We start from the raw sequence: 26,472 nt of genomic DNA, 5'->3' as shown, positions 1-26,472 counted from the left end.
CAGCGTGGAAAGAGGAGGGCGGGCCAGGAAGGCACTTTACAAGGAGGGCATGGCTAACAGTTGTGAGGAAGGTGTATGAATGACCACAGAGAGACACATAATGGCCGGGGTCAATAAACATTTTTATAAAGAGCCAGATAGTGAATATTTCAGTTTTGCGGGCCAAACGGTCTCTGTCACGATGACACAGTTCTTCCACTAGAGTGACACGGCAGCCACAGACCACACATACACAAATAGGCATGGCTACGTTCCCATGAAATTTCACGGACAAAAGCAGGTGGCAGACCGTAGTTCACAGACCCGTGCTCTACGCCATTCCGCCGCATCGCCCACATTTCAGATAATGGCCCAGCCCAGAACACACGTTTCAGCCTTTGCAAACTCACTTCCCCGCCCACCACCCATCTTCCCATGCAGGGCCTTTCTGGATCATCTCCGATGATTTTGCCAACCCAGGCGCCAGCTTGCAATCCACTCCATGCTTCAGACTTGGTGACCTGGGTGGAGGGAGAGTGGTAGAGATTGCGAAGGGCTTCCGGGAACTTCCTCCGGACCCTTGCCTGGACTCCCACCCAGCCCTGGGTGGCTGAACTTGACATAAAACAGCAGTCCCCTTTTGCCTTATTTTTGCATCTGCGTGGCTTACCAGTCTTAAACTTGAGCTGGAAAACAAAGTATGAAATAGAGCTCACTCCTCAGCATCCCCTGACCAGGCCAGCCGGGAGGGGACATGACACAGGGGTCCTCGATGACTACAGGCTTTTCCAGCCCCCCGTACTATTTGTCAGCCAGAGAAGACTGTACCTTCTTACCTTCCAGCCTTCTTGGCATACACCCGTCAGAAATACCTTGTGCCCGCTAGCACGTAGTTCATCCTGTGCCGCCTTCCTCAGTCTGAATCAAAAAGGTTAATGACGTTGAATCCCGAGACGCATCGATTTCGGTGCTTACCCCGCTTCCTGCTCCCCTAGAAAGCGCAAGACTCGTTTATCTTTCCTTGGCAAGTTGCTGATGAATGCCCCAATGCCAGCTAATTCTCAGAGATTTCCCAGAGCAACTAGGCACGTGGACTTGTGGTGCCTTCTGTAAATCTGGTTGATCTTGTGGGTCCCGTGCCCCACCTAGAGGTATTTGAGCCCCCGTTCTGTAATGGGTCTCGTGAGTCTGCCATGGGTTGTGATGTTGATTGAGGAAGAGAGAGATTTTTAACCAAGGCGATCACGAAATGCCTTCTCATGAAATACCAGCTTTAGGACCTCACGATCGATTGACTCATTCATTCATACAGTCAGTCAGTCAATACACACTTGTGGAAACATACAGTGTGCCAGACATTTGGAAAGAGCTGGCGTTACAGCTACCAATAGGGTAGTTAACATCGCTGCCATCGCAGATTTGACCATTAAATCGTCACATCTTTATGACACTGTTCGGAAGGCAGTTTACCTGCATACATACAGGAAACCACCATGCGTACAACCATTTCTCTTCTAGGGAGTCAGAGAAAGCTTCCCTGGAGCTGTGAGTGGAACGGGGAGAAGGAATTAACCGGATGAACAACGGATGATAAGTGTTCTGGGCGGAGGGGGCTGTATGTGCAAAGGCCCTGAGGCGTGAGGGAACATGGACCGTGCATCATGCGAAGAGAGGCTTATGTAGACAGGGTGTGGAAAGGGGATAAACACACAGAACAAGGCTGGAAGAGTTAGATGGGCCCAGATGGCTTGGGACCCTGAGAGCCCAAGTTTTGCCTAAAAGCAACAGGTTATCTTGGGAAAGTTCTATGTTGGAAAGTGTCCTGATGAGATTGCATTAGGTCCTAGTTAGTTTCTCAGCGGTGGGGAGAAAAGGAAGGAAAAAAAGTAAAGAACTCTACCAGGCCGCTGGAGGGGAGGAATATGATAGCTAGTATTTTCCGTGAGCGGATATGTGCATTTTAGCTCAGGTAATTACTTTTTCAGCAGGCTAGTCCCCCCTGTGGTCTCATTGCTATTTTTCTCTCTCTTGGGCCTCTCTGCAGCACACAGTGTTCCCAGTCTCCGTGCCCTGGGGTTCCTGGGGAGATGTTGTAACCTGGAGCTGGACCCAGAAACCCCCTTTCCGTTCTCTGTTTGGTAGGAGTTTGGGGGCTCAGGCCATCGGGCAGTGTAGCAGAGGGATCAGAAGTGTGCACTTGGGGACTCAGCAGGGTTCAAATCCAGCTGTCCCATGTACTGGACCCAATTCTTGAGCAAGTGGCTCATCCTTTGCATACCTCAGCCTTCTCATCTGGAACATGGACAGCATCACACTTACCTACCGCAGCCTTCGAGGTGTGGATTAAGCTGTGGAATTTGAAGGGCCTTGCCGGACACAGAGCTAGTGCTCAATAAATCAGGACAACAGGCTGACCTGCCCTGGCCAGTTGACCAGGTTGCCAGTTGCACAAATGCAGAAGTGAAAGCTCTTTTGCTGAGGCTGGTCTCTAGTGCCTGGCACAGTGCCTGGCACATAGCAGGGGCTCAGCGAGCCCTCCCCACCGGGAGGACCAAAGGAGCAAACGAATGGTCAGTGGCCATCCCCTGCAGTGCCCCCGGGCCGCCATGCTCGTAGTCATTTATTCCCGTGTGGCGGAAGGCTCACCGATCGCATGTCCCACGTCCTCCACTTCCACAACTATTCAAAGCGTCTCTGAGCTTGTTCCTCGATTGAAGACTAGTGGCAAAGTTTTGTCTTTACTTATTTCTCTCAGCTAGAGGCATTTTCAGATTTCCCCACCATGAAAATGGAAAACATTCCAAAGCACGAGAGAGTCAATTTCAGAAGAACAATGAGCCATGGTGGGTTCTCATAAATCCTCATGTTGGCTCCGCTGCTTCTCCACTTAACTGGAGATGCCAGCATGGACACAGAGGGGGTCCCCATGTGGGAGCCCAGGAGGCCAAGACACGCTGACATGTCACACTTGTCCAGCTGCCTGCTGGCTTCTCTATAGCCTGGGGGAGGGTCTGAATCCCAAGTGATCTCTCTTTTTTTTTTTTTTTTTTAAGATTTTATTACTTTATTTGAGAGAGCATGTGCACGAGCAGAGGGAGGGGCAGAAGCAGAGAGAGGCAGACTCCCCACTGAGCAAGGAGCCCGATTGGGGACCCAATCCTGGGACCCTGGGACGACCTTCAAGCAGTTAACCGACTGAGCCACCCAGGCACCTCCCCAAATGATCTCTTGATGGCGTGTGGCCGGTAACTAAGCTGTCCCCGTCTTCCGTGAACAGGGCCGGAGGTAGACCCTGTGCTGTCCACCTTCCCTCGGTTTCCATGGCTAAGCCTCTGTGCCGCAGCCCTGGGGCTCTGAGGTCAGGTGGCCCGTGCAAGTCCCTGCCTCTGTCTCAGCCTGCACAGATCATGTAACTTCTCAATCCTTCCTCATCTGCAAAATAGGTGAGAACAATAGTAACTACCACGTGAGGTTGTTGGGAAGGCAGAATGCAAGTGCGTCCGCATCACGTTCCTGGAGCCGGTGACGTCTGTCGTCAGTAGTTAGCGGCAGCAGCAGTGTTCCTGGATAAGCTAGCCGAGCTTGGGGAAGCTCAGTCTGTCCATAGTAAAATGGAGCTCACGCTCCCCTTTCTAGAGAAGTTGGAAGGATAAATGCATAGTGTGTATGAAATGTTTACGATATACCAAGCACGGTTGGTATTGTAGCTATGTTATGATGACCCCTTTTTCCATTTGAGATATGGGGTTCAACTGATAGAAATCACCATGAGTGATAGACATTCCGTGCATTCACAGTGTTGTGGAACTCACCATTACTCCAGTGCCAGCCATTTTAGTCACCCCCAAAGGAAACTCTACGGCCAAAGTTGCTCTTTATTCCCCGCCCTGTCCCTAGGCCCTGGGAATCACCAATGTCCGTGGATCTACCTATCCCAGATATTTCACATGAGTGGAATCATGTAATATGTGATCTTTTGTGCCCGGCTTGTCTCATTTAGCATAATGTTCGCAAAGTCCGTCCACACGGCGGCAGGTGTCCATATCTCACTCTGTTTTATGGCGGAATAATATTCCATTGTATGGATATACCACATTTGGTTTATCCATTCATCCCTCAGTGGACATTTGGATTGTTTCCTCCTTTTGCCTTTTGTGAATAGTGTTGCTATGAATATTTATATAGAAGTTTTTGTTTGAACACCTGTTTTCAATTCTGGGTATTATGGTGACTTTTTAACATATGTGGTTCAACTGTCTAACAGAGGAAAGGAAGACATAGTAAAAAGGGGTTCCTTTTTTGGCCGATCTCAGCCCTTTGGGGACCAGCAAGAGAACCAACCATAGAGAGAGGTTGGTCTTGGCTTTGTTCTCAAGCTCTCGGGCCGTGTCAGCATCCCAAGGGCTTGGCTCCCCCCGGGGGAACACGTGCTGGCGGTATGCTGCAGCGTGGTGTGCCCAGGGAAGCCAGCCATCCTTGTCCATCCCTCGGAGGGAATCAGTAACAAGAGCTCTGGGATAGTCAGATACTTCCTATGTGCCAGATACGGGGCTCTGCCTTCACGCACGTGATCGCATTGATTCTCTGCCCAACTCAGACGTGGCCACTGAGGCTTGGGAGGAAATAACGTGCAAGATCACACAGCAGGCTTCAAAACCAGGTGACCCGAGGCAGAGCAATGTCCCTGCAGAACCACGGCACATCTGGCTGTCACTCACATGGGTACCTGCCTGGGCACCTGCCTTAGCGTGAAAGGGATTCTGTGTGCGTTTGTGAGTTCCATTTCAGGAACCTGGCACAGCCTTTGGGATTCCACTCAACATCTGTCTGTTTAGGTATTAAGCAACTATGAGGTGCCAGATACTGTGCTGGCCAAGCCTTTCTGAGCTGGGGGTCCTCATCAGAACCTCAGAACACAGAAAATAATCAGAATGACTATTTCTGGATTCCTACAAGGATGCTACGTGACTGGTACCATTCGTGATGCACAGGAGAGAAGCTAATCCAAGACATACGGGGAATGCCTTGAGACAGCAGGGATCAGTTCTCACAGAGACTTGGTTCTCAGTCATTGCTGCCGCTCTAGCATCTAGAACAGTACCTGACGTGTAGTAGGTCTAACATTAATATTTGCTGACTGAATGAATGAGGATATAGTGATGTGAACAAAACAGACCTGCTCCCATCTGGCGTGTATCCTGTTTTACAATTTACAGCATAATCCTCTTTTACAATCCAAACCATGTAAATATTGAAGGACCAGCACTGGAAAATTTTTTATCAGTGATCAGTGAACTCGTACCAGCACCTATGTAATCGGGTGTTCGGAATAGTCCCAGGTGACATTAAATTTTTTTTTTCTTAAGGAACACTCTATCAGTGACTATAGGAACACGAGGGGAGAAGGAGCAAGGTATTACCTCTGAGCAAATACTTCAGGAACACCTGTAAACAAATTACCTTTACCGAAGGAGCCAGAAGCCTGAGCTCATGTATAGTCAGATAAAACCAGGGCTTAAGTTACCCCTGTTGAAACAGGTCCATGCAACTCAAAGTGATTGACGTGGTTTAAAAAGCTGAATCCGTGTCTAATGTCAGAATTCAACACAATTGTGAGCACTTAGAAATGCTCAAAAGTGTACAGAAAGAAAAGGGAGGAAGGAAGCGAGAGAGAAAGGAAAGCAGGGAGGGGGAGGGAAGGAGAAAGGAAATATAATTCAGAGCCCCAACAGAAGCATGGCTAATACCTGCCCTAACCCTAACCAAGCACCTGTGCTAAGTGGTTAGCCTACATGCATCATTCTCTTTATCTTCAAGACAGCTCTACGGAATGTGTCCTGTCATGATGAAGCCCATTGCTCGGAAGGCAAGAGGGCTGTTCCACCAGAGTGTTCCTGCCCAAGGGCAGGCAGTCAAGTGAGGGCAGAGCTCCGCCAGTCCTGCTATAGAGTGTTGGCCATATGCTATCCTCTGCTCTCCCTGCCCCCGCCAAACTAGAATCTGAATTGGTCATCTTCTTTCATCATGTTTGAACTTTTATAGTTAAGCTACTAATCTTTTACAAACTTGACCCAGTGTGGAAAGTAGATGACAGTGCCTTCTCTCTGGGGAAATTGCAAGTGAGCCGTCCTAAGGCCCTCCTGCCCCAGCGGAACATAGGGCTGCCCCAGACATAGTTTAAGAACTGCTCATCTATAGGATGAAGTCTCTTTTAGGACACGTCACAAGTTTTCTGGGTCTAAGAACTGCCACATTACTACCTCGGAAGCCTATGTCCTCTTTTGAAATAGCCTGATGTCTTGTATAATTTCTCAGCAACCCTCTGAAATAAACAAACAGGCTTAGAATCTGCGGGGAAAGAATATGCTAGATGCAGCATGTCCTCATCCTCTAGTCTCTTGAGCCAAGAATCTGCGTCCCCTTGAGGTTTGCAGAGGTGGCTGTGGTGTTTATTTTTCCATGGAGGCGTGTGTGTCTTCTCTTCTGTGTTGCAGTGCATTTTGGCCTTGTTCCAGCACAGACAGGCAAGTGAACCTGGCAGGCTGCCCAAGGTGATAGGCGACAGTCAGCTGTCCTACGAGCTCAGTCCTGCCCTGGGGCGGAAATCGGAACCAACCTGACCTCAAGTTCTAGGGGATGGAGATCTTTGTAACATGCTGCCCCCAGCTGAATATAGAACCGCCACCTGGAGAAGTAACAATAATTAGAGCAGCAGTGGGAACAGCAGCTAACGTCGTAGCATTCTGCGGGCCGGGTTACCCAGTCTGTGTCTGTTGCTTTTCTCTGCCCGCCCCTCATCATCCCACTCCTAGCACCAGCGTCTGTATCAGCCTGGGTTTTTCAGTTGCAAACGATAGTGAACATCTTCTCACTTCATGTAATCCTTGCAGCAACCCAATGAAGTAGGCATTATCATCCTATTTTAAAGAGGAGGAAACTGAGCTTCAAATGGCAGAAATCACCTGTCCGAGGCCACACAGCTAGTAAGTGGTAGAACCAGGACTTGAACCGACAGCTCTGTGGTCTCGAGTCTCATTATTTTAAGCACTCCACATACTGTTGAGTTTATTGTTGGTGCATTAGGGACACCCATCTGGTGAAACTGGAATAGATAAATTACTACTATAGGTCAAAGCCTTCATCTGCACAAACCCAAGGGGAGAGTGGAATGGGGGGGGGGCTGTTCTCAGCCCTACACACAGAGGGAAAGTTGAGCTTATCAATACGGTTCAGTTCAGTTTAGTGCTCCTTTATACTCGCACTTGTTCAGTTGAACTGACACTGGGCCAGTTCTTGCAAAGACAAGCAGGAGCTGAACAGGCAAAGATGTAGGAAGGGGAGTCCCCATCAAAGGCCCTCCTGGAACGCGGCACATGTGGGCTGAGTGGTTTCTATGAGCCACTCAGGAATGAGCAAGGAGACTCAGAAGAGAACGAGGCACTAGCTGTTAGCACTATGTTTCAGGCCTGTGTCGAACGCGGGGGAAATAGAGATGAGTCAGACAAGGTTCCTGTCCCGGGGTAGCTTACCGACAAGGGACTTGAACGTGTGTAACTTAGAGTAGCGCTGGGCACACAGGCGTGTAGGATGAAAGGATGGGGGTGTGCGGGTGGTGGGCCTGCCTTTCCTGTGGCTTTTCTAAGCAGACGGTGTGGGTACGTCCTGCTGAGCCCTTCCGTATGCTGAGCCCCAGCCATAGGCCAGGCCCTGTGGGTGTCATTCCCACAACACACGGCCAGCTCAGATGCCATTTTTATCCCCATTTTGCAGGTTAGAAAATGAAGGCTCACCCAGCTCCAGGAACTTGCTCAACATCAAATAGAGACAAAGTAGCAAAGATCAGGGAGAAATCTCTGAATGCAGCCCTCAGTGCAGCAAAGATGTGGCTCTCTCGCTTAAATTATCTCTACTTTTTTCAGTCTTTCTCTGTCATCCAGAGCAGGCGTCCTCTTGTCCCCCCCAAAAGCAAATCAAATAACTAACTGTAATCAGTCATTGTAAGGGGATGTGGAATTTGGTTAACCAAATGTTCTGCTCATTTGAGATGTCTCGTGGCATCTGAGGACAACCAGATTTCAGAAAATTAAAATACAATCAGATAGACTGCACACATGTGCGCGCTCACACACGCAGGGCTGAATGGCAATGCAGCTCTCCATTCATGATTGCAGCAGGGTCCCAGGATCAGGCATGGCCTCCGGGTGCTGATTCTTGTCAGTTACCTTTCCATTACAGCCGTCTGCAGGAAGGGCTGACATGTTAAGAGTTCCCACTGATGGAACGTCAGATAAACTGCCTCTTAGAATGGCTTATGTATGTTTAAAATGAAAAATGTGTGTCTTACAAGTGCTCTGCGAAAGTGTTGAGGCTTTGAGAAATGGTTTGCCAGTTCCTGCAAATGCCATGAGCGTCTTTTAATTCTGCATCGTTTTCGCCAGTAACAAAAAGATAAATGCAATCAAAAGTGATTGAGTTTTATTAGCCAGGTGGTTCTCTAGTTTGCCTGCCTGCCTGCCTATGTGGAGGGGAAGAGCTGCTCTCCAGTGTCTCCAGGAGGCTCTGCGCTTTATCTCCCCTGGCACGTGACCCCATATCCCAAGAGTCTACCTATTTGTCCGCCTTCCCTGCTGTCTTGTGTGCCCCTGGAGGACAGGGACCATAACTGCCTTGTCCAGTGCTGTTCCAGGTATCTGGCACCTGCCCTATCAGAGAGGTAAGAAACCATGTTTCCAGGAAAGCAAAGTTTTAGAGTTTTCCAAGTCACAGTTATTAGGAAGCACAGAACATTTAGAAAACTTCAAATAACCCCAAAGACTGAGTGGGCAGGCCAGCCGGCGAATCACTTTGTACACCTTGCTAAGGAGTGCGGACATTGTCCTACAGGTGATGAAGAGCCATTGAAGGATATTAAATAGAGAGGAGTTTTGATCAGACTTACGTTCTAGAAAGATCCTATGACTGCTTTCCAGAGGATGGATTAGAGTGGAATGTGAAACCTGGGGCAGCATTTTATCCAGTTCACTTCTCCTTGGGTGCTCAGCTGTGGCTATAATTTTGACCATGGAGTCCAGGACGAGCTGCACTATCTAGCTTTTTCCATACACTTTCTCCTGTATCTTAAGAAAACTAGGTCTTGCTGTAAGTGTTGGCTGTATTCAAATCAGGGACTCCCCTTCTCTTGTCTCCAAAGCTTTTTTTTTTTCCTTGACTCTTCTTCAGAAAACCCTGAACTTGACCTTTCTTCTTCCTGTTCTAGAATTCTGGCCTTCCTGAGAGATTTGCTAGCAGACAAGAAGACTTTCATAAGGTCCAAGCATAACCTGCTTGGAGGGTGGCTGGCAGAGTGATGGTAGGGCCCCCCTACCCCCCAACACACACACACACACACACACAAAGAAAGAAGCCATGTGGAAAAATGGGTCCGAATCCATTTGTGAGCTGGAGTGGGGCGAGAGGAAATCTAGTAGCTAAGGGCTCAGATTTTAGACAGGCAGAGCAGAAAGTTCCCAGACCCAGGACAGGAGGCTTTGTCTCTGTCACCTCCTGATGTGCAGCCCGTGTTCAAGCATGACAGTCCCCTCAAAAGGAAGTAGGAGGCCTTAGAAAGTGGCTGTCATTTCCGGCGCTTGTTTTCTGGCTTTCGTTCCAAAGTAACGGAGCGGAGTCCTAGAGTTGATCAGCCACGAGGAGAGCAGGATTGCAGAACCCTGGCTGTTGACCTGGAGTGCCCAGGTCCCAAGTCAGCACTCCACCTACCCCACAAGACATTGGCCAGGCCCTTAAATCTCTTTGTGTCCTACTTTATTCATATGTCACCTAGTTCCTGCTTGGCGGGGTAATTAGCTGATGAAAGGGGGAGGGGCACTTAACCCTTTGTAGGCAACACAGGCAAGGTTCCCACAATTGTTACTAAGTGTTTTCTCCTGCCCTGGGCTTCATGGCCCCACTGCTCCCCCAGTTCAAAGATACAGGGAAGAGCATTTCTGGTAGAGGAAAGGAGGGGGGCAAAGGCACGGATAGACAAGGGAATGTTGGAGCCCCTCCCGCCGGGCAGGCACTGTGCTGGGCGCTGCACCCACGCGCCCTACAGGCCAGTGCTCCGCTTGGGTATTTGTTAAGCACACCAGTGAGTATTTGTTGAACATCTCCCATGTATCAGGCCCTGGAGGAACAGAACAGAATGAGACCCAATGTCTGCTCATCTCAGAACTATAGCCAGGCCCTGAAAAGTATTGTCCAAGGTGCCCATGTTGAAAATCCCTGTACTGTTAACAGACAGATGGGCACTGGATAGTTCTAGACACTCTCCCCCGCAAAACACACACACCCGTTGCTGCTCGACAGAGGTTCATTTGCGTCCCATTGGTTGTTGCTACTGTAGGGAAGCTAGAAGAGCCCTGCCAGGCCTGGCCAGCCTGCCCAAGAAGCCCACCAGCCTCCCCAGGACAGCCCCCCTTCCATCAATTTGCAATTTCCTTCTCCCTCCCCGCATCCCTGGGAGCCAGCCTTTGCAGGGGCGTAAGCCCCGCCCTCAGCTCTAGGGTAGCCTCAGTCTGTGCAGTGTGTTTCTAAAAGCGAAGAGAGACTGAAAAATGCCCTTTGCATAAACACTTGCACATCTGGAATTTTAATCCTACAAAAATCTATCCTACCCAAATATGGAAAGATAAATGTGCAAGGATGCTCATAGGCGCAGTATCTGTAAGGGGGGAGGGGGAGGCAAACACGCTAAATGTCCATCAGTAGGGGATTGGCTAAGTCCCTTCCACTGGATTCCGTGCAGAAGGATGGGGAATGAAGCATGAGAGACTATGGACTCTGAGAAACAAACAGGGCTTCAGAGGGGAGGGAGGTGGGGGAATGGGATAGACTGGTGATGGGTAGTAAGGAGGGCACGTATTGCATGGTGCACTGGGTGTTATACGCAACTAATGAATCATCGAACTTTACATCAGAAACCAGGGATGTACTGTATGGTGACTAACATAACATAATAAAAAAAAACATTAAATTTAAAATTAAAAAAGGATGAAGTCTGCTTGTATGTGCTGAGACAAATGAGCGGGATAGATCAGTGCATGAAAAAGCCATGGACATACATGTTCCCGTTTGCATAATAAAAATGAACGGGAGTGTTAGAGCATCTGCTTCATCGGGGTGTCACGAGGACTGAGTGGGTTAATAGTTGCAGAGTGCTGAGGAGAGGCGCCCCTATCGTCGGCCCTTGAGTGTTAGATGCTGTTGTTACTGTTGTTCTTGCTCTTTTCTGTCTTGCTGTGGACGAAGCTGGGGAACGCCAATTTTAGAAGCATAGAAAAGGGTTCTATTTGGCCTTCCCCCCCCATCATGGTTTTCTGTACTCTTGGGCTTCTCGTAAAAGGACGGACTATGGGACACCTGGGTGGCTCAGTGCGTTAAGCATCTGCCTTCAGCTCAGGTCATGATCCCAGGGTCCTGGTATCGAGCCCCACAGGGCTCGCTGCTCAGCAGGGAGTCTGCTATTCCCTCTCCTGCTCCCCTTGTGCTCTCAACAGACCCAGATGCCACCAGCTCATGTTGGTTTTTCTGGGACCATCTGATTTTAAAACTAACCCATCTGTGTCCTGGACACCCAACCAGGACAGTTGACCACTCTCCATACGCCCCTGGTGGCCCAGGTGCTTTGAGGAGGTGCACAGGCACAGTCATTATTGCTTCTCACGTGTCACAGGAAAAAAAAAATCATAAATGGCATATCAGAATGACTCAGCCTCAAAAAGGGAAATTCTGACACTTGCTGTGACATGGATTATACCTCGAGAACATCACAAAAAGACAAATACTGTGTGGTCCCACTTGCGTGATGTTCCCGGAGTTTGACTCCTCTGTGAACTTGTTCGCAGAGAGGGGATGGAGAATGCTGGTTCGCAGGGGCTGGGAGCAGTGGGGACGTGGGGAGCTCTTGTTTCCAGGTTTCAGAGATTCAGATTCACGAGATAAAAAGTGTTCCAGACATAGATGAGGGTGATGCTTGCACAACAGCATGAATGTACTTCATACGCCTGAATCGTACACTTAAAAATGGTTGGGATGGCAGGTTTTATGTTCTGTATGTTTTATCGCAATTTCAGATTGGAAAAAATACATCAGATACTACAAATATTGTTGCACAGGGTAGAGCTAGAGTACTGGTTTTTTTTTTTTTTAAGATTTTATTTTATTATTTATTTGATAGAGATAGAGACAGCCAGCGAGAGAGGGAACACAAGCAGGGGGAGTGGGAGAGGAAGAAGCAGGCTCATAGCGGAGGAGCCTGATGTGGGGCTCGATCCCATAACGCCGGGATCACGCCCTGAGCTGAAGGCAGACGCTTAACCGCTGTGCCACCCAGGTGCCCCTAGAGTACTGTTTAAATTGAACTTACCTGTGAAACAAGTGTGCGGATGAGACGCTAGGGGGAAGAGGCCGGGGAAATTCGGTATATCCTGAGCTCAGATGGAAGGTGCCTCCACCCTCACCATCCCCAGCTTGCCCGGCGCCACAGTCCTGCATCTACAAGGGCTCGATCCGGGGCCCTCTGGGGTTTGCACATACCTGGCAGCATCGGGGGTCGGAAGTCCTAAATCCTGACCTTCACAAAAACTCTTATGCTTCACAAGGTAGTCATGAGCCCCTCTGCCAGATTCTTTGCAGCATCCTGTATCGACAAGTGGGTTCTGGACCACAGCCTGGGGGTAGGAGGGATGTAGAGCACTGCACTTGGTTCTGCACGTGCTTTCTCCAAGTGGAGGCTGGGCTGGCCCTGTCCCCTCCTCGGGCTGCCCCATGTGCCGTCAGACAGGCTCAGCTGTGACGGGGCTCCTGGGCACTGGAGGGACCTGGGAGCTGAGCTGTGCCACCTTGTCCTGTGTATCCTCACGCCCAGAGTCAGGGCGCATCTTAGACACACACAATGTTGAGGTGGCCCTCTGGGAGCCACCCTAATGCTGACACCAGCTGGGAGACCGTGGACAAGTCCCTTCCAGGGCACATTTCCTCAACCACGCTCTGCAGGGACAACTCCTGGGTCTTACACACAGAAAGCTTTCCAAGTTCAAATCTGGTTGGGTCATTATACTCCTGTCTCCAGCTCAAAACGTCTTCAGCTTCTGATATGCAAGATGGTAATAATACCATGAAATAACAGCTGACATTTATCAAGGGCTTACCGTATGCCCGGTGATAGTGCCCAGGTCTTACGTGCATTACTTTATTGAATAATCCCAACACCCGAGGCTTACCGAGATGAAAGTAACTTGCTGCAAGTCCGGGCTTTCAGGAACAGGCCTTGGGGAGAAGATGAAGAAGGAAAGAGGAAGAGAATTAACTACCATATTCATGCCTCACTAAAAGCAGCGCTTCTTAAACTTTAAAGGGCACGCGCATCCCCTGGGAATCTCGTTAGAAAGCCAATTTTGACTCCGTGGGTCTTGGGCGGAGCCTGAGATGCTGCATTTCTAATAGCAGTGGGCTGATACTGCTCGTCCAAAGATCAGGCTCTGAATGGGGAGGCATCGGAGCTCCTCCTCCTGGGATGGCACTCCATTCATTCATTCATTCCCTCACTCATTTGCTCATTTCCTCATTCAGTTGTGGAAGTGGTCTTAGTAGCAAAGGGCATGATGGGCTTCGACATTTGGAACCAGGTTCTTTTTTTTTTTTTTTTTTTAAGATTTTATTCATTTATTCGACAGAGATAGAGACAGCCAGCGAGAGAGGGAACACAAGCAGGGGGAGTGGGAGAGGAAGAAGCAGGCTCATAGCAGAGGAGCCTGATGTGGGGCTCGATCCCATAATGCTGGGATCACGCCCTGAGCCGAAGCCAGACGCTTAACCGCTGTGCCACCCAGGCGCCCCTGGAACCAGGTTCTGATCCTGGTTCTGTACTTCATTAAGCAGTGGCTTCTCTGAGCCTCAGTTGCCCATCTGTAAAATGGGAATGAAACTCTCATCTCAGAGTCTTTGTGAATATTCAGATGCAATGAAATGTGGCAAAAGTCTGCCCCAGGGTCTTGGGCACGGTGGGCATTTCATAAATGGTCATGATTCCAGAGCTGTTTTTATCGGGTCTTTTGTTGTTTGAGTCCAACAGAGATTTTTAAGTAATCATTTCTTTTAACATTTACTTATTTACATATTTCCGCAAAGACATCCCAGCAGCTCTGAAGGCTGCCAGTGATGGGCCCAGAGTCACCATCCTGAATCTGAGGAAGGGGGGCATGAATGAAGACACGTGTCTTCTAGTGATTTCCACGAAAGGTGGAAGGAAATTGGTAGAGGCAGGCACAGGTGACGAGCTGTGGGAGCCACTTGGCAAATGACTCCACCAGAAAGGATGAGTGAGAAATGGAAGTGGTGGGGAGAGAAGGAGAGAGAGAGAGGCTGGGACTGGGTAAAATGTCAGCAGATCGCAAACTGTTAATTATCCAAGGGGAGCTAAATATTATGTGGGCAATTATAGACAGGCCACGGAAAGCAACAATAGGAAAACATGGGCCCCAGCTGAATTGCAAGTCCCCTTGAAGAAGGGCGGGAGAGACGGGTTTTAGCATGCCGATCAGGCTTTCTGCTCTGAGGGAGAGGGAGAGTGAGGGGGCCGGGGGCCCCCAGGGAGAGGGGGACGCAGGGGTCCCGTCGCCCCGCCAGTCCGGCCAAGCCAGGCACACAGCACTTTACTTTGAAAGGCGGCCTTCCCCCCAGCTCGGGGCCTGGAATCCGTAGCCCCCTCCCCGGGCACCCTAGCCCCCCCCCCAAGATGTCATCTTTTGAGACGATTTCATGTGGAAGCATCGCTAAGTAAATTCGCTAAATGCCTATTCATCCCCGTCAGATGGGGACTCAGTGAAGCAGTAAATGTGAAAATGGCCCCAGCTCAGGGCCCTGAAAGGCGCTTTCTGGGGTTGCCAAATGGAGCTGTGGCCACTGACCCTGGGAGGCCTGAGGCTTTGCGCGGGGCCCAGGAGCCCCAGCCGGCCCCTCCAATCCTTCCCCTGAGGCTACTGAGAGGCCCTATTTATTATTCCTGCTGCCAGGGACCCATTCAGAGGTTAACTTGTCCCCGTATTCATCAGGACGACAATAATGAACTGTGAGCAGAGTGGCGAGGGGGTTGGTAAATAGGAACTGCTAAGACGCGGAGAGGGAAGGGGCCTCTTCACGGTTTGGAAAGAGACATCGCTTTCTTTTTTTTTTTTTTTTTTTGGTATGGGCTGATCTCATTCCCACCTCTCCCGGCAACTTCAAGCGGGCCTCTGCCCACAGCTGCCCGTAACTTGGTAGGAGGCGCGTGGCTTTACCTTGCAGCGTGCGGGCAGGGTTGTCCACACAGGAGACGCACCATTTTGCAGACATGTGGGGTTAGCCTTTTGTCTGTGTCCCTGGGATGCACCCCTGCGCGCACCCGCAGGGCTTGGCTTGCTGCGTGCCTTCCGGATGTACCCCCATGCAGACGCGGGGTTTCTCTGCCGCCGCTAGAACAGGCTGGCTGTGAGTCGGGGTTTATTTCAGGGGTAGGATGGGACATCGGCAGTGCTCATTTTCACTGCAGCATCTCTTAACCGCGCGGTGCCCCCTCCACCGGAATTATGAGTTGGTCAACATGAGTCATCCAGTCACAGAACAGGGGCTGGCAGTGGCGCGGCTGCAGGGAGTTGCAGGGAAAAGGAGTGCCGGGTGGGGGCCGCTCAGACCAGATGGTGGGAGGCGGAAGGAGCAGAACACTTTGCATTTATTGCACACCTACTATTTGCCCTTTCAGTGCGCCCCGTTGTCCGTTCGCTGTATACGCACAGAGAGCCTACTATCTGCTGGGCAGCCAGGGAAGTTCAGAGAAGGCTGCCACCCACCACCACCACCCCCCGCCCCGGGTTAAATTACTCACCCTTGGACACACAGCTGAGTCAGGAGTGGAGCTGGGATCCGTCTCCAGACCGTTCTGCTTCGGGAGCCCAGGCATTGCTTTCTGAGGCACCCACCTGCGTCCCAAAGGTCTGGTGGCCTCCATTCTGTCAGAGACCTTTCCTTTCCACAGCCTCCATCCTGTCTCCCACTTTGAGACAATGGTTAACCCTTTCCTTCTTAAGTAAAAATCCCTGAGCAGAGAGGCCTGATGATAAAGGAGCTGTCACTTCAGCACCGTTTACCTGTTTGGGTTTATTCAGCAGAAGAGACGACTGCATTTCTGGCAGATGGAGACCCGTGTGACTGCCTTTTAAAATACTGTCACAGCTGTATGCACAAGCTGATTAGCTGTGACTACACTGCCTGTGCCGAGATTGATGGTGATAAATTTGGGATAACAATGCTGAGAACGACGTCATCTGTTTGGATCACACTTCATATTTTTCAAAGCTCTCTCGGTCGGTAGCCCAGTGGTTATCGAGTACGTGGTATTCCTTCATCCAACAACCCTTAATGTAGCTCCTACTGTGTGCCAGGGAGGAGCAAGTCCCACTAGGCTCTGTCCTCATGGAGCTTACATCATAATATAAGCAAATTTAACACTGAGTAATGGACACAGAAGGATGTGATAAAGGTGAAGGTGGGGGAGGCAGGTGCTACTTTAGGTTGGGTGGCCAGAAAAGGCTTCTCCAAAGAGGTGACATTTGGAAGGAGACCCAGATGACAACAGCAAGCCAGACCTGGAAAGAGACAAGACAGAATTTCCTAGGCACAGCAGGTACAAAGGCCCTGAGGTTGCTAAGTATCTGGCATTGAGCTGCACACCGATGACTTCATGTTTGCCAACCCCAGTGCTGGGCACTAGAGATTCTAAAACAGTTGAGGCACCATGCTTACCCTCAAAGAGTTCACATGCAGGATACAAACACACTAATAGTCCTTTTTAATGTAGTTTGGTAAGTCCACGGTCCCTGAAGGACCCTGACCTTCCTCTTGGTTTGTTTCCACAGGACGAATGACCAGCTGGTGGCATTTCTCTCCCGATACCGAGATATGAATTTCCTGAAGTCACACGGCCGGGACAATGCAAGGTAGTACATCCCCTCCCCCCCAATCCTTGTGCAAAATGGAAATGAAAATCAGAGTGATCATTTGGGGCTTCCTTCCAGGCTGGCTTGATGCAGAGGAAAGTAGGTAGTGGGAGAAAGGCATGGCTCAGGTGGGCCTCTGCCCCTTTCATGTAGGATCTGAAGTGTTCTCTCCTCTTGGCCAAGGACGGGGAGAATAATAAATGTGTCTCCTCACGTGACAGCCCTTTATACCTTTTTTCTGAGCACTTTCCCGAGTTCATTATCTCATTACGGCAACCCTTTGAGGTAAGTAGGGTAGCCATTGTTAATCCCCACTTTCTTGGTGGGAAGACTGAGGTCCATAGTTTAAGTGATAAGTGATGGCCTCAGATCATTGGGGTCAATGATGTGGGGCCATCACTGGTCAGCCAGTCATTCAGCCAATATTTGCTCCTTGCCAAGCATGTGCCAGGCACCTTTCTAGAGGTGAACAAGACAAAAATCCTCGTTCTCATGGAATTTACTTTGTAAGGAGAAAGAGTCTCTTGCCAGCATGGAGTTGAGCTCAGATATCCTGACTCCCACCTTGTACCCACGCCAGTGCCTCACTCTTGCTGCCCAAGACAGGGGCAGGGGTTCGAGGCATCAGCAGCCCAGTCTGAATCCAGTGCACCTCACTCACCTAGAATGAGTGAAGCCCAACAGCTTTGAGTCGAGTCTAAGTCTCTGTGGCCAGACATCAGCTAGAAGGGATTCAGTCTCGAGCGCCCCCTATAGGGAAGATCACCGGGCCTCACCATCCCGAGGTTCAAACACCATCAAAAAAAAAAAAAAAAAACCCAGACCAGGATCACTCTGTCATGCTGAAGGTTTTTTCCTAGCATTGAACTCAGACCATAACCTGCCAGCACATGGGATAATTTGAGCACGTTCATGTGTTTTGTTTGGGCCTCGCGTTGGTTTTGTTTTGTTTTGCTTTAATTCAAGTGCTTCATTTGAAAATGAATAGCCCCACGTAAAAATAGCAGTGTTTCCCAGCACATCCAGATTTCAGCTACTCTTAAAAGACCCTGGTGTCTGCTCACTCTGGGCCTGAGTTTTCTCATTGGAGACTCTCACCCAGGTCATAGACAAAGCCCACATCCTTGAGGTCACTGGGTCCTCACCTGTCCCCCTTCCCTGCCCGGCCCCGCTGACCTTTCAGTTTGCAATCTGTGCCTCGGGTGTTCTCTGCCAGGGCTGACAGAGGCATCGTTTGGCTGGCCCTGGAACTCCGTTCACCCAGTTATCCATGACAGGGGAGGGACAAAAAGCAAGGAGTGAACTCCATCTCCCGAGCTCTCCAGATGTAAACCCAGAATCCTTTGTTGTGTTGTTTCCGAAATTCTAACTTTGATTTCATCCAGCTGTTTACAGATTGTTCCTATCCTACTGATAGCTTGCATTTTTTTTTCACGTTTAAAAGGAGCCCCCTCCCCCCGCCCCGCCGCCCCGACTTGAGGATGCTCCGCAAGTCAGCCCAAAGGAGCATGTTCCAGCCACGAAGGGTAGAGAGGCCTGGGGTGGACACAGAATTATAGCCCCTGGGCGTCATGTTCCTAATAAGTGCCCCGCTCTGCTGACCCTTTTCCTACAGGATCTTCTTATAGCCATTCAGTGCAAAATGAGAGTTATTATCCCCATCTGTCAGGAGAAGATAGGGGGTTTTGGGGAGTCTAAATGATTTTGCCAAAGTTACACAACTGGTAAGTGCTAGAATTTGAACCCAGTTCTCTGGCCCCAAAGCCCAGGTGGAGCCAAGCGGAGCTGAACGAGATTCCATGCAGGTGTTAGTCATCAGAACTGGCGCACATGTTGGTGTCTAGGCCCTTAGAGAATAAAGACCCTTCTTCCCCTCCCGGTAACCTTGTAATATGCGTTTGGCGCAAAGTCGCATCATGAGAAAGGAGCTCATTGTAACTTGATAGACTTGGGTCTGAACTGCGTCCACCCTGGTATTCTTATGCCAGCCTAGTCAGTATTTATTCTCTCTCTGCTGTTTCTAGGCCCTGTGCTTGGGACGAGGGATAGCACAGGCTATCCTTAAAATCACGGGCTTTGAGGTTGTACCTCCTGGATTGGAGTCCTGCTCGGTCGAGTGCTAGCTGTGTTGCATTAGACGGGTGACTTAGCCTCTCTGAGCCTGTTCCCTTACCTGTACAATGGAGCTATTAATAGACCTACACTCACAAGGTTGAGAGGATTCAGTGGCTGCTGCATATAAAGCAGCCAGCATGCAGTAAATGCCTCTGCGACGACGGCGAGGATGATGACGGTGACGTCATGGCCCTGATACGCAGAGGACGCAAATATTGCTGGTGGAAGAAATAAATAGTTGGTGTTCGGGCCAGAGCTGAGCCTCTGGAAGTGTGAGTACGTCCTGTCTAGGTGATGTGCATCGGTAGCTGACGGCTGGTACCCAAATGGCACAGGACGAGATAAAGGTTCAGATGTGGATCACACCTCCTCCTACAACCCTAAAACCCAGGGCTCTCTGAACAGAAAAGCTCACAAATTCCACTACCCATGAATGAGCCCTTGGCTGGTTTTCTCTCAGCGAGATGAATGAAGGGCAGTAATTGAGTATTAATTTCGTAGTAAAATGAGCCATCATCTGCCCCCCTGTCCTCTCCGTCAGCTGGGGCCTCACCTGCTGCGTGAGCCAGCCTAGCCGCCGCGCACCCTCTGTCGTCCCCTCCCCCAGGCGCAGAGCTGGCCATGGCTTAGCTCCAGTCCCAGCGCGGGTGGTGTGTTTCAAAGGACTCTTGGTGGCAGATGACAGAAACCCAGCTGGAACTAGGCTAAGCGAGTAAAGGAAGGTCATGGAAGGAGAGCATTGGTGTCTGACTTCAGGTAGGGCCGCGTCGGGCAGTTCCAATGATACCATCAAGCCCAGACTGCTGTTAGTCCTTTCCTTTTCCTTTTATAGTTTTGTTTGTTTTGGGGTTTTTTTGGCTGTTTAATTATTTACTATTATTCCTGGAGAGGGTTAAAGAAAAATAAACACATCAAATAGCCCAGTAGTTCAATAGCAGGAATCTTTCTTTGTCTTTTTTAATTGGAATGTAATTGGCATAACATTAGATTAGCTCCAGGTGGAAGACGTAACGATTCGTTATTTGTATATATTGCAAAGTAATCACAAGTCTAGTTACCCTCCGTCACTGCTCATAGTTTGAATATCTACTCTCTTGGCCGCTTTCAAATATACGATACAATATTATTGACTGTATGTCCCGTCCCCAGGACGTATTTATTTTATAACTGGACATTTGTACTTTCTGACTACCACCTTACTTTCTGTTAGTTCTTATTTCCTTTGTGTTGGTTTGATTTTCTGGCTCCGGATGGTGACCCTTTGCAACTTACTAGCTTCGTTGTACAGATGAGGAAATGGAGAGGTTAAGTAACCTGCTTCAGCCCGTACAGGGCAGGGCTGGGACTCCAGCCCGGGGCGTGATGTCCGTAGAGCCCAAGCTCATGACCCCTGCGTGTTGCAGCCTGTCTGTGCTCTGGGCCTGCCTTCCTCCCGTACGCTGGGTGGCTTCCAGGCAGCCACTCTGCTACTCTGGCCTTCCTTTTCTCCCTATGACAAACAGAGGGGATGAACAAGATGGTCTCCAGAGGCCCTTCCCATTCTGATGCTCTCTGCTCCTGGACCAGCCCTTGTAAAAGACATTGCAACGAAGGCAAAGAGTTTGAAAGACCAAACGATGTGGAGGGGCCCGAGCCAGCAGTGAGACACAAAGTAGGCCACAGGGTGCCTCGGTTTTTAATTCCACGTGGTTCCTAATAGCAGTGTTGACCTTCTGTCCCCATCTCCAGCCCTTGGCAGCCAATTTGGATTCCCAGCTCCAGCTGCGAAGAGATGGCATAAAGGCAAACTAATATTTTAATAGCTGCCAAATTGGTCCTGACTGTTCATGTAATTAAATGAAGGGGAGTGTTGTGTTCACTGTTTCTCCTTGCTTTCCTCCAAAAAAATAAAGTAACCAGTTACAGGGAAAGGCAGGCAGCGTGGTTGCTGTCTCCCCAGCTAGCCTTGGCAGGGCGAGCAGAAGCAGGTGCCATGAAACCCACTGTAAGCCTCAGTGGGCAGGTTCTAGCAGATGTCCCCCGGAACTCTGGCTTCTCAGGGGGCATGCAAGATGTTTCCCACATGTCTGCAGTCTGGGTATGGGGTCCCCCCGACAGGGGACAGAACAGGAAAATCCTTGCCATCAGCCAGAATAGGATTTCCTCTGGGACTTTTCCTGCCTCAGTCCATCTGAGCTCACCACCTGATCCGAGGTCCCCAGGGCCCCCATGCTGAGCCGGGGACACAGTGTGGTGCGGAGCTAAGTGCCTGCCCGCTGGAGGCCCGGCACCTGTGTTGAAATGCCGCCTCTGTCATGTGTCAGCCGTAGGACTTCCGCAAATGGCTTTGACTCTCCTTGCCTCTGTTTCCTCATCTTTATAACAACTGAACAGGGAGGTCAGGATCGTGGAGGACTGAGTGTCCTCACTGACCCTGGGAAGGCCCCGAGCCAGACACTGTCCACTGCGTTGTCTCATTCTAACCTCACTTGGCAGGTGCTATCCCGTCTCAGAGATGAGTACAGTGAAGCTTGGAGAGCTGCTTTCGCTGACTCAAGGTTCCACGGCCAGTGGGCAGCAGGGCTGGGATCAGAACCTGGTTCACTCTGCCTTTGAAGACCGGGGTGTGTGTGTGTGTGTGTGTGTGTGTGTGTGTGTGTGTGTGTGTGTTTTATCACACCATGATTCATGACCACATCTGAGAGGACCTGCGGTTTTAGGTTCTTGCGGGGGAGGGGGGAGTACAGGTGAAAGCACAAAATTCTCACTTTAAGCAGAAGCACTGTCTCAGTGATTCGGGGAGGGAAGATCAGGTCCCTTCCCTACTTTGCAGGGTCGGCGTATCCCAGCGTGTGTTCACGATCCCCCAGTGGTATGCAAGATGGTTTCAGGTAGTTCATTCACGGGCATACAGGGAAAGTTAGGTATTGATTGTAAGTGTATCAACAAACATTTATATAATTGATTTTATGATTTCACAGCTGTTACGCTTAGAATAAGACTAAGTTTTTAAAAAAAAAAGTTGAAGCTATTTAAAGCTGATTTAGAGAAAAATATTAAGGGAGCTTTCCCATAGGTGTTACATCAAGCACCTGGCACAGCAGATAAAAATCCAGGCTTGGACTCTAGGCACGCGACCTTGACTGAGTTAAATCAATCACCTGTATGTCCATTTCCTCATCTGGAAAATGGGAATGATGCTAATAGGACCAGCCTCCCGAGAGTTGTTATAAGAATTAAATGGGTGACTATAGGTGTAAACTCTTGGAACAGTTAAGTTGTACATATTAACTTGGTGAGGACCGTGGTGGTGATGGTGATGGAGAAAGTCTTGAAAATGGAATACAAATGGTTAACATTTGGAAGCACTTTCTACAACTCTTCCAGGAACAATTAGCATTTGAAATGTAAGAAGGCTACACCATAGGAAACTAGGAGGGGTCCCAGCTCCCAGGGCAGAAGTGACTCAGCCAGTGTCTTTCTGGTCTCAGGTCCTTACCCCACCTGCTCTAAGCAGCACGCCCTCCCCATTTGGGCACCGGAATGGTAACTAAGCAACTTCCAGCTCCTTCTCTCTGACATTGAGCTAATCTTCAGACCCAAACGTCCCTTGATGTATAAACAGGCACCTGTTTAGCCAGAAGTTGGCAGATCCATTGAGGGCCTGGCCAGGAACCTCCTCCAAGCAGATCTACTCTCAGGAGGCCCTTTGGTGCCAGCTCGCTTATCAAGAGATGGGCTATCTCCCCAGCTGTCTCGTAACGCTATGATTGATGCAGGGAGATAATTAATACCTCATTTCCAATGAGGAAAGCAGATTGCGTTTCCCTTTTGCTTTTCTTCAACCCAACCAGTGAGTTTATGACTGTTTGCGTGTTCACTTGATTTAATCCAACTGTGGCAGCCGTGTCAAAATAAAGCTTAGCATCGCACCAGCACCCACACAGAGCTGTGGACACATCTCCTTTCTCGGCCTCCACATGGATTTTGAGGTCAGCCTGGGAACTTTTCTTTTTCCAAAACAATACACACCCACGGTAGACAAAAGACTAGGAGAAAAGTGTGTTGATGGTGTCATCTCTGAGAGGTAGAGTTTGATTTTTATTTTTTTCTTTGCTTTTTCTCTTCCAAGTGTTCTATAAAGGAAACATGCAGTACACTTAGAGCCAAAGGCAGTAAACATTGTTTTTAAATATGTGCGTGAAACTGTGGAGTACCAGTTAGCCCTCAGTGGACCTTTAGGTTCTTGGAAGTGCAGCTGAGATTCTAGGTCCCAGGATTTGGGCCCCGAATCTGCATCTCTTCTCAGGCTTCTTTTCTCCCCCACCCTTGGAGGTCAAACCCAAGTCCGCTTTCTTCACACAAGGCAGTAGTGAGAGTCACATGGGAAGGGTTTCCTGGGTGCCAGGGACTGAACTAAAGAACTTACAGAGATGACTTCTTTCAAGTCTCAAAATGAGCCCATGATGTAAATGCAGTCCTATCAGGCCCATTTTCCACATGGGGACACTGAGGCAAGATAGGTTAAACAACACCCAGCTTGTAAGTGGGGAAGCAGACCAGAAGCCAGGAAATCTGGCCCCGGTGTCTGCACTCCTAGTCACTGTACTGCACTCATTCCCTCAGCATGTTCATTGCCAGACTTCCCTCCGCCAGTGAGGTCAGAGTCAGCCTCTCCCGTGTTAGCCTTCTAGAGTGTATCGGCAAAGCTGACCATGTCCCCGTAGCTCTCACTCCAGCCACATTGGCATCTTTCCATTCTTGGGGCTCTTGCACACACTCTGTCTGTCCCTGAGAAAGCTCTTACCCACAGCTCCTCAGATGACCGATTCCCTTCCTCCTTCACATGAAGCTTAAATGCCACCTCCTCAGTGAAGCCTTCCCCAGTAATCTTCAGTAATGACACCCCCATCTCTTTATTTTCTGCCCCTGCCCTCTGAGTTTTTCTGTAGAACACTTATCACAAACACCTAATTATGTGTTAATGTGTTTCGTGGCTCTTGGTGTCTACTTACTTAGTTATTACAGCAGGATGATAGCTGGGTGGCTGCGAGTGTGGAATCCAGCGCCTGACGGCTAAGGTTAGAATCACAACCTTGTCCCTAACCAGCTGTATGGCCCTGGGGAAATTACTTAGCCTGCCTGTGTCTCTGTTCCTTCATTTGTAAAGTGAACCCTCCTCGGGTTCTGGTGAAAACTAAATGAGAGAATATGTATTAAGCATGAGGAACAGAGTCTAGAAAGTAGTAAGTACTCAATAAATGGTAGGTGTTATTATTTCTGTATTTTATCTCTCTCCCTGGAAGAGGGAAGAGGGGCAGGGTGATGTCCATCTTATTCACCACATTTTCTCAGCACGCGGACCGAGAGTCTCCAAGATGCTCTCCAGAGCTGCCGAATGAGTGAATGCCCCAAGCCCCCTTGTCCTTCCGGATACTGCAGAGTAGAGGCGTGACAGTTGACTCCAGCTCAGGTCAGGAAGGGGCAACAACCCACCCTGGGCCTGAGAGAAAGTGGCCAGCAGGGCCCCTGTGGAGCTGCCAGACTAGGTCCCAGTGAGCTGGATCCTTGCTGACTCCTGGCATGGGAAGATGATGTATTAATGCTGCTTGGATGGAATTAGAAAGATGGGCATGACACCACTTCTCCCACCACAACTATGGGCATTGGTTACTAAACTAATCTCAGGATGGGGTGCCTGGGTGGCTCAGTCGTTTGGGCGTCCGATTCTTGGTTTCGGCTCAGGTCATGATCTTAGGGTCGTGGGATCGAGCCCTGTATTATGCTCCGCGCTCAGCAGGGAGTCTGCTTGAGAGTCTCTCCCTCTCCCCCTTCCCCCCACTGAATAAAAACAAATAAATCTTCAAAATCTCGGGAGATGAAATTCACCCTGAGGCTTTGGGCTTCTGTCCTTGGTGCTGAAGTATCGTGGCTTTTCAGGACCTAGAGGTGTCTTCTTAGCTCTGGGGGTGCCCTCTACTCATGCCTGTCTACCATATCGCAGGAGAGAGAAGAGGAGAAATGGAAATTTTAAATTTGTAGCTTGATGAAGGAAAAATTTTAAGTATCTTGGTGAACATTTATGTAGCACTTACCATGTGTCGAGCACTATGCTAGGTCCTTTCCATATATAATCTCATTTAAACTTTGGCACCAACCCTGCGAAGTAGGTGTTATTATGATCACTATTTTCCATATGAGAAACAGCCATCACATGTTCAGCTTGTCCAAGGTCAGCGGCCCACCCAACACTTGAATCATGTGATCCAAAGCTTATCCCCCATGTTGTATAACTGTCACGTGTTGGCGCATTCATGCTGAAATCATGCTGATTTCATACACTGTGGGTTTTCGTGCTTTGTTCCATGACTTTATTTTTTAACTAAAATGCTTAGGTTGTACTTATGCTAAAGGAGTAATCTGGATTCAGTGACAGATCACTGGACAGGAAAGAGAAGAAGAGATTTTATTCCTAGGCTATGTGACTTTGGATGACCTTGAATCATACATCCTCTCAGTGCGATGCGTTGTTGTTTTTTTTTTTTTTCAATCTATAGCGTTAATTATATTAGCTGATTGCTAAGATTCCTTCTTACTCAAACACGCTGTAAAATATGAGGGGGAGAGTTCTTCCTTTTCGAACTCATTATAGGACAAGACCGTTCTGGAATAATTCCACACTCAATGAATATGCCGAGATTGTAGCCAGGGAATTGACTGAATTGAGAGACTTCTTGTCTGCCTTTTCTGAGATCAGTTTCAAAGGCTACAGAAGCTTTCTTAAGTGACCCCTTCACACACAGATGAGAATCCGGACCCCTGTCCCCTTCCATCCAGTTTTCTTTGATGCTTAGCTGAGTAGACCTTGGTCCCTGTGACATATTTAGTTATGACTTCGTTCCATGGTGTGCAGGTAGAGAAAGTCTCTGGAAGGCAGACCGCCCATGCCTGAAAGCCTAGGAGGTAAAACCGAAGGCAGGTGATCCCATGTTTGCCCTTAGGTAGTCTGTCCTGAAGACAGAAGTTCTTGTGAGGTCTGGCAGAAAGCCTCTTCCAAGACCAACAATGAGTCCTTTTCTCTTGGAGTCCGGATTTCTGCACAGTGTCTTTTTGAGGCAGAAGTTCTCAGATCCTCTGCTCGGATCCTTTTGCAAGGACACTGAGAAAGCGGGACAGAAGAAGAATGCAGAGTAGTTAAGAGCTTGCATTGGATTCATCAGACCTGGATTCGAGTCCAAGACTGCTAGCTTTGTGACTCTGGAGAATGCACTTAACCTTCTGTGATTTAGTTCCTTTGTCTGTTGAGTGTATATTAGAAGAATCCAGATACATCGTTAGGTAAGGGCTGCTGCTTCCTGACTGAGCAACTGGCATGGCTGTTATTCTTCCC

The 26,472-nt window shown here is 49.3% G+C and overlaps 1 protein-coding gene and 1 long non-coding RNA gene across 2 annotated transcripts in view; one reads left to right on the top strand and one right to left on the bottom strand.

Annotated features, from left to right (window-relative positions):
* The window catches only part of XYLT1 (xylosyltransferase 1), a 128,017-nt gene that overhangs the window by 69,051 nt on the left and 32,494 nt on the right, over positions 1–26,472 (top strand). The window contains exon 4 of the mRNA XM_040635270.1: positions 16,908–16,988. Within this exon, the coding sequence (XP_040491204.1) occupies positions 16,908–16,988 (81 nt within the window). The remainder of the gene's footprint in view (positions 1–16,907; positions 16,989–26,472) is intronic.
* Positions 104–2,801, bottom strand: LOC103668637. Its single transcript, XR_570123.2, has 2 exons — positions 816–2,801; positions 104–500 (listed from the first exon to the last, which is right to left on the bottom strand). It is a non-coding gene; the product is annotated as an uncharacterized LOC103668637 (long non-coding RNA).

Source organism: Ursus maritimus, unplaced genomic scaffold (assembly GCF_017311325.1).
Source record: "Ursus maritimus isolate PB19 unplaced genomic scaffold, ASM1731132v1 scaffold_2, whole genome shotgun sequence".
NCBI classification, from domain to species: Eukaryota; Metazoa; Chordata; class Mammalia; order Carnivora; family Ursidae; genus Ursus; species Ursus maritimus.
The sequence above is the reverse complement of the archived record's forward strand: the minus strand, read 5'-3'. Positions and strand labels throughout refer to the sequence as shown.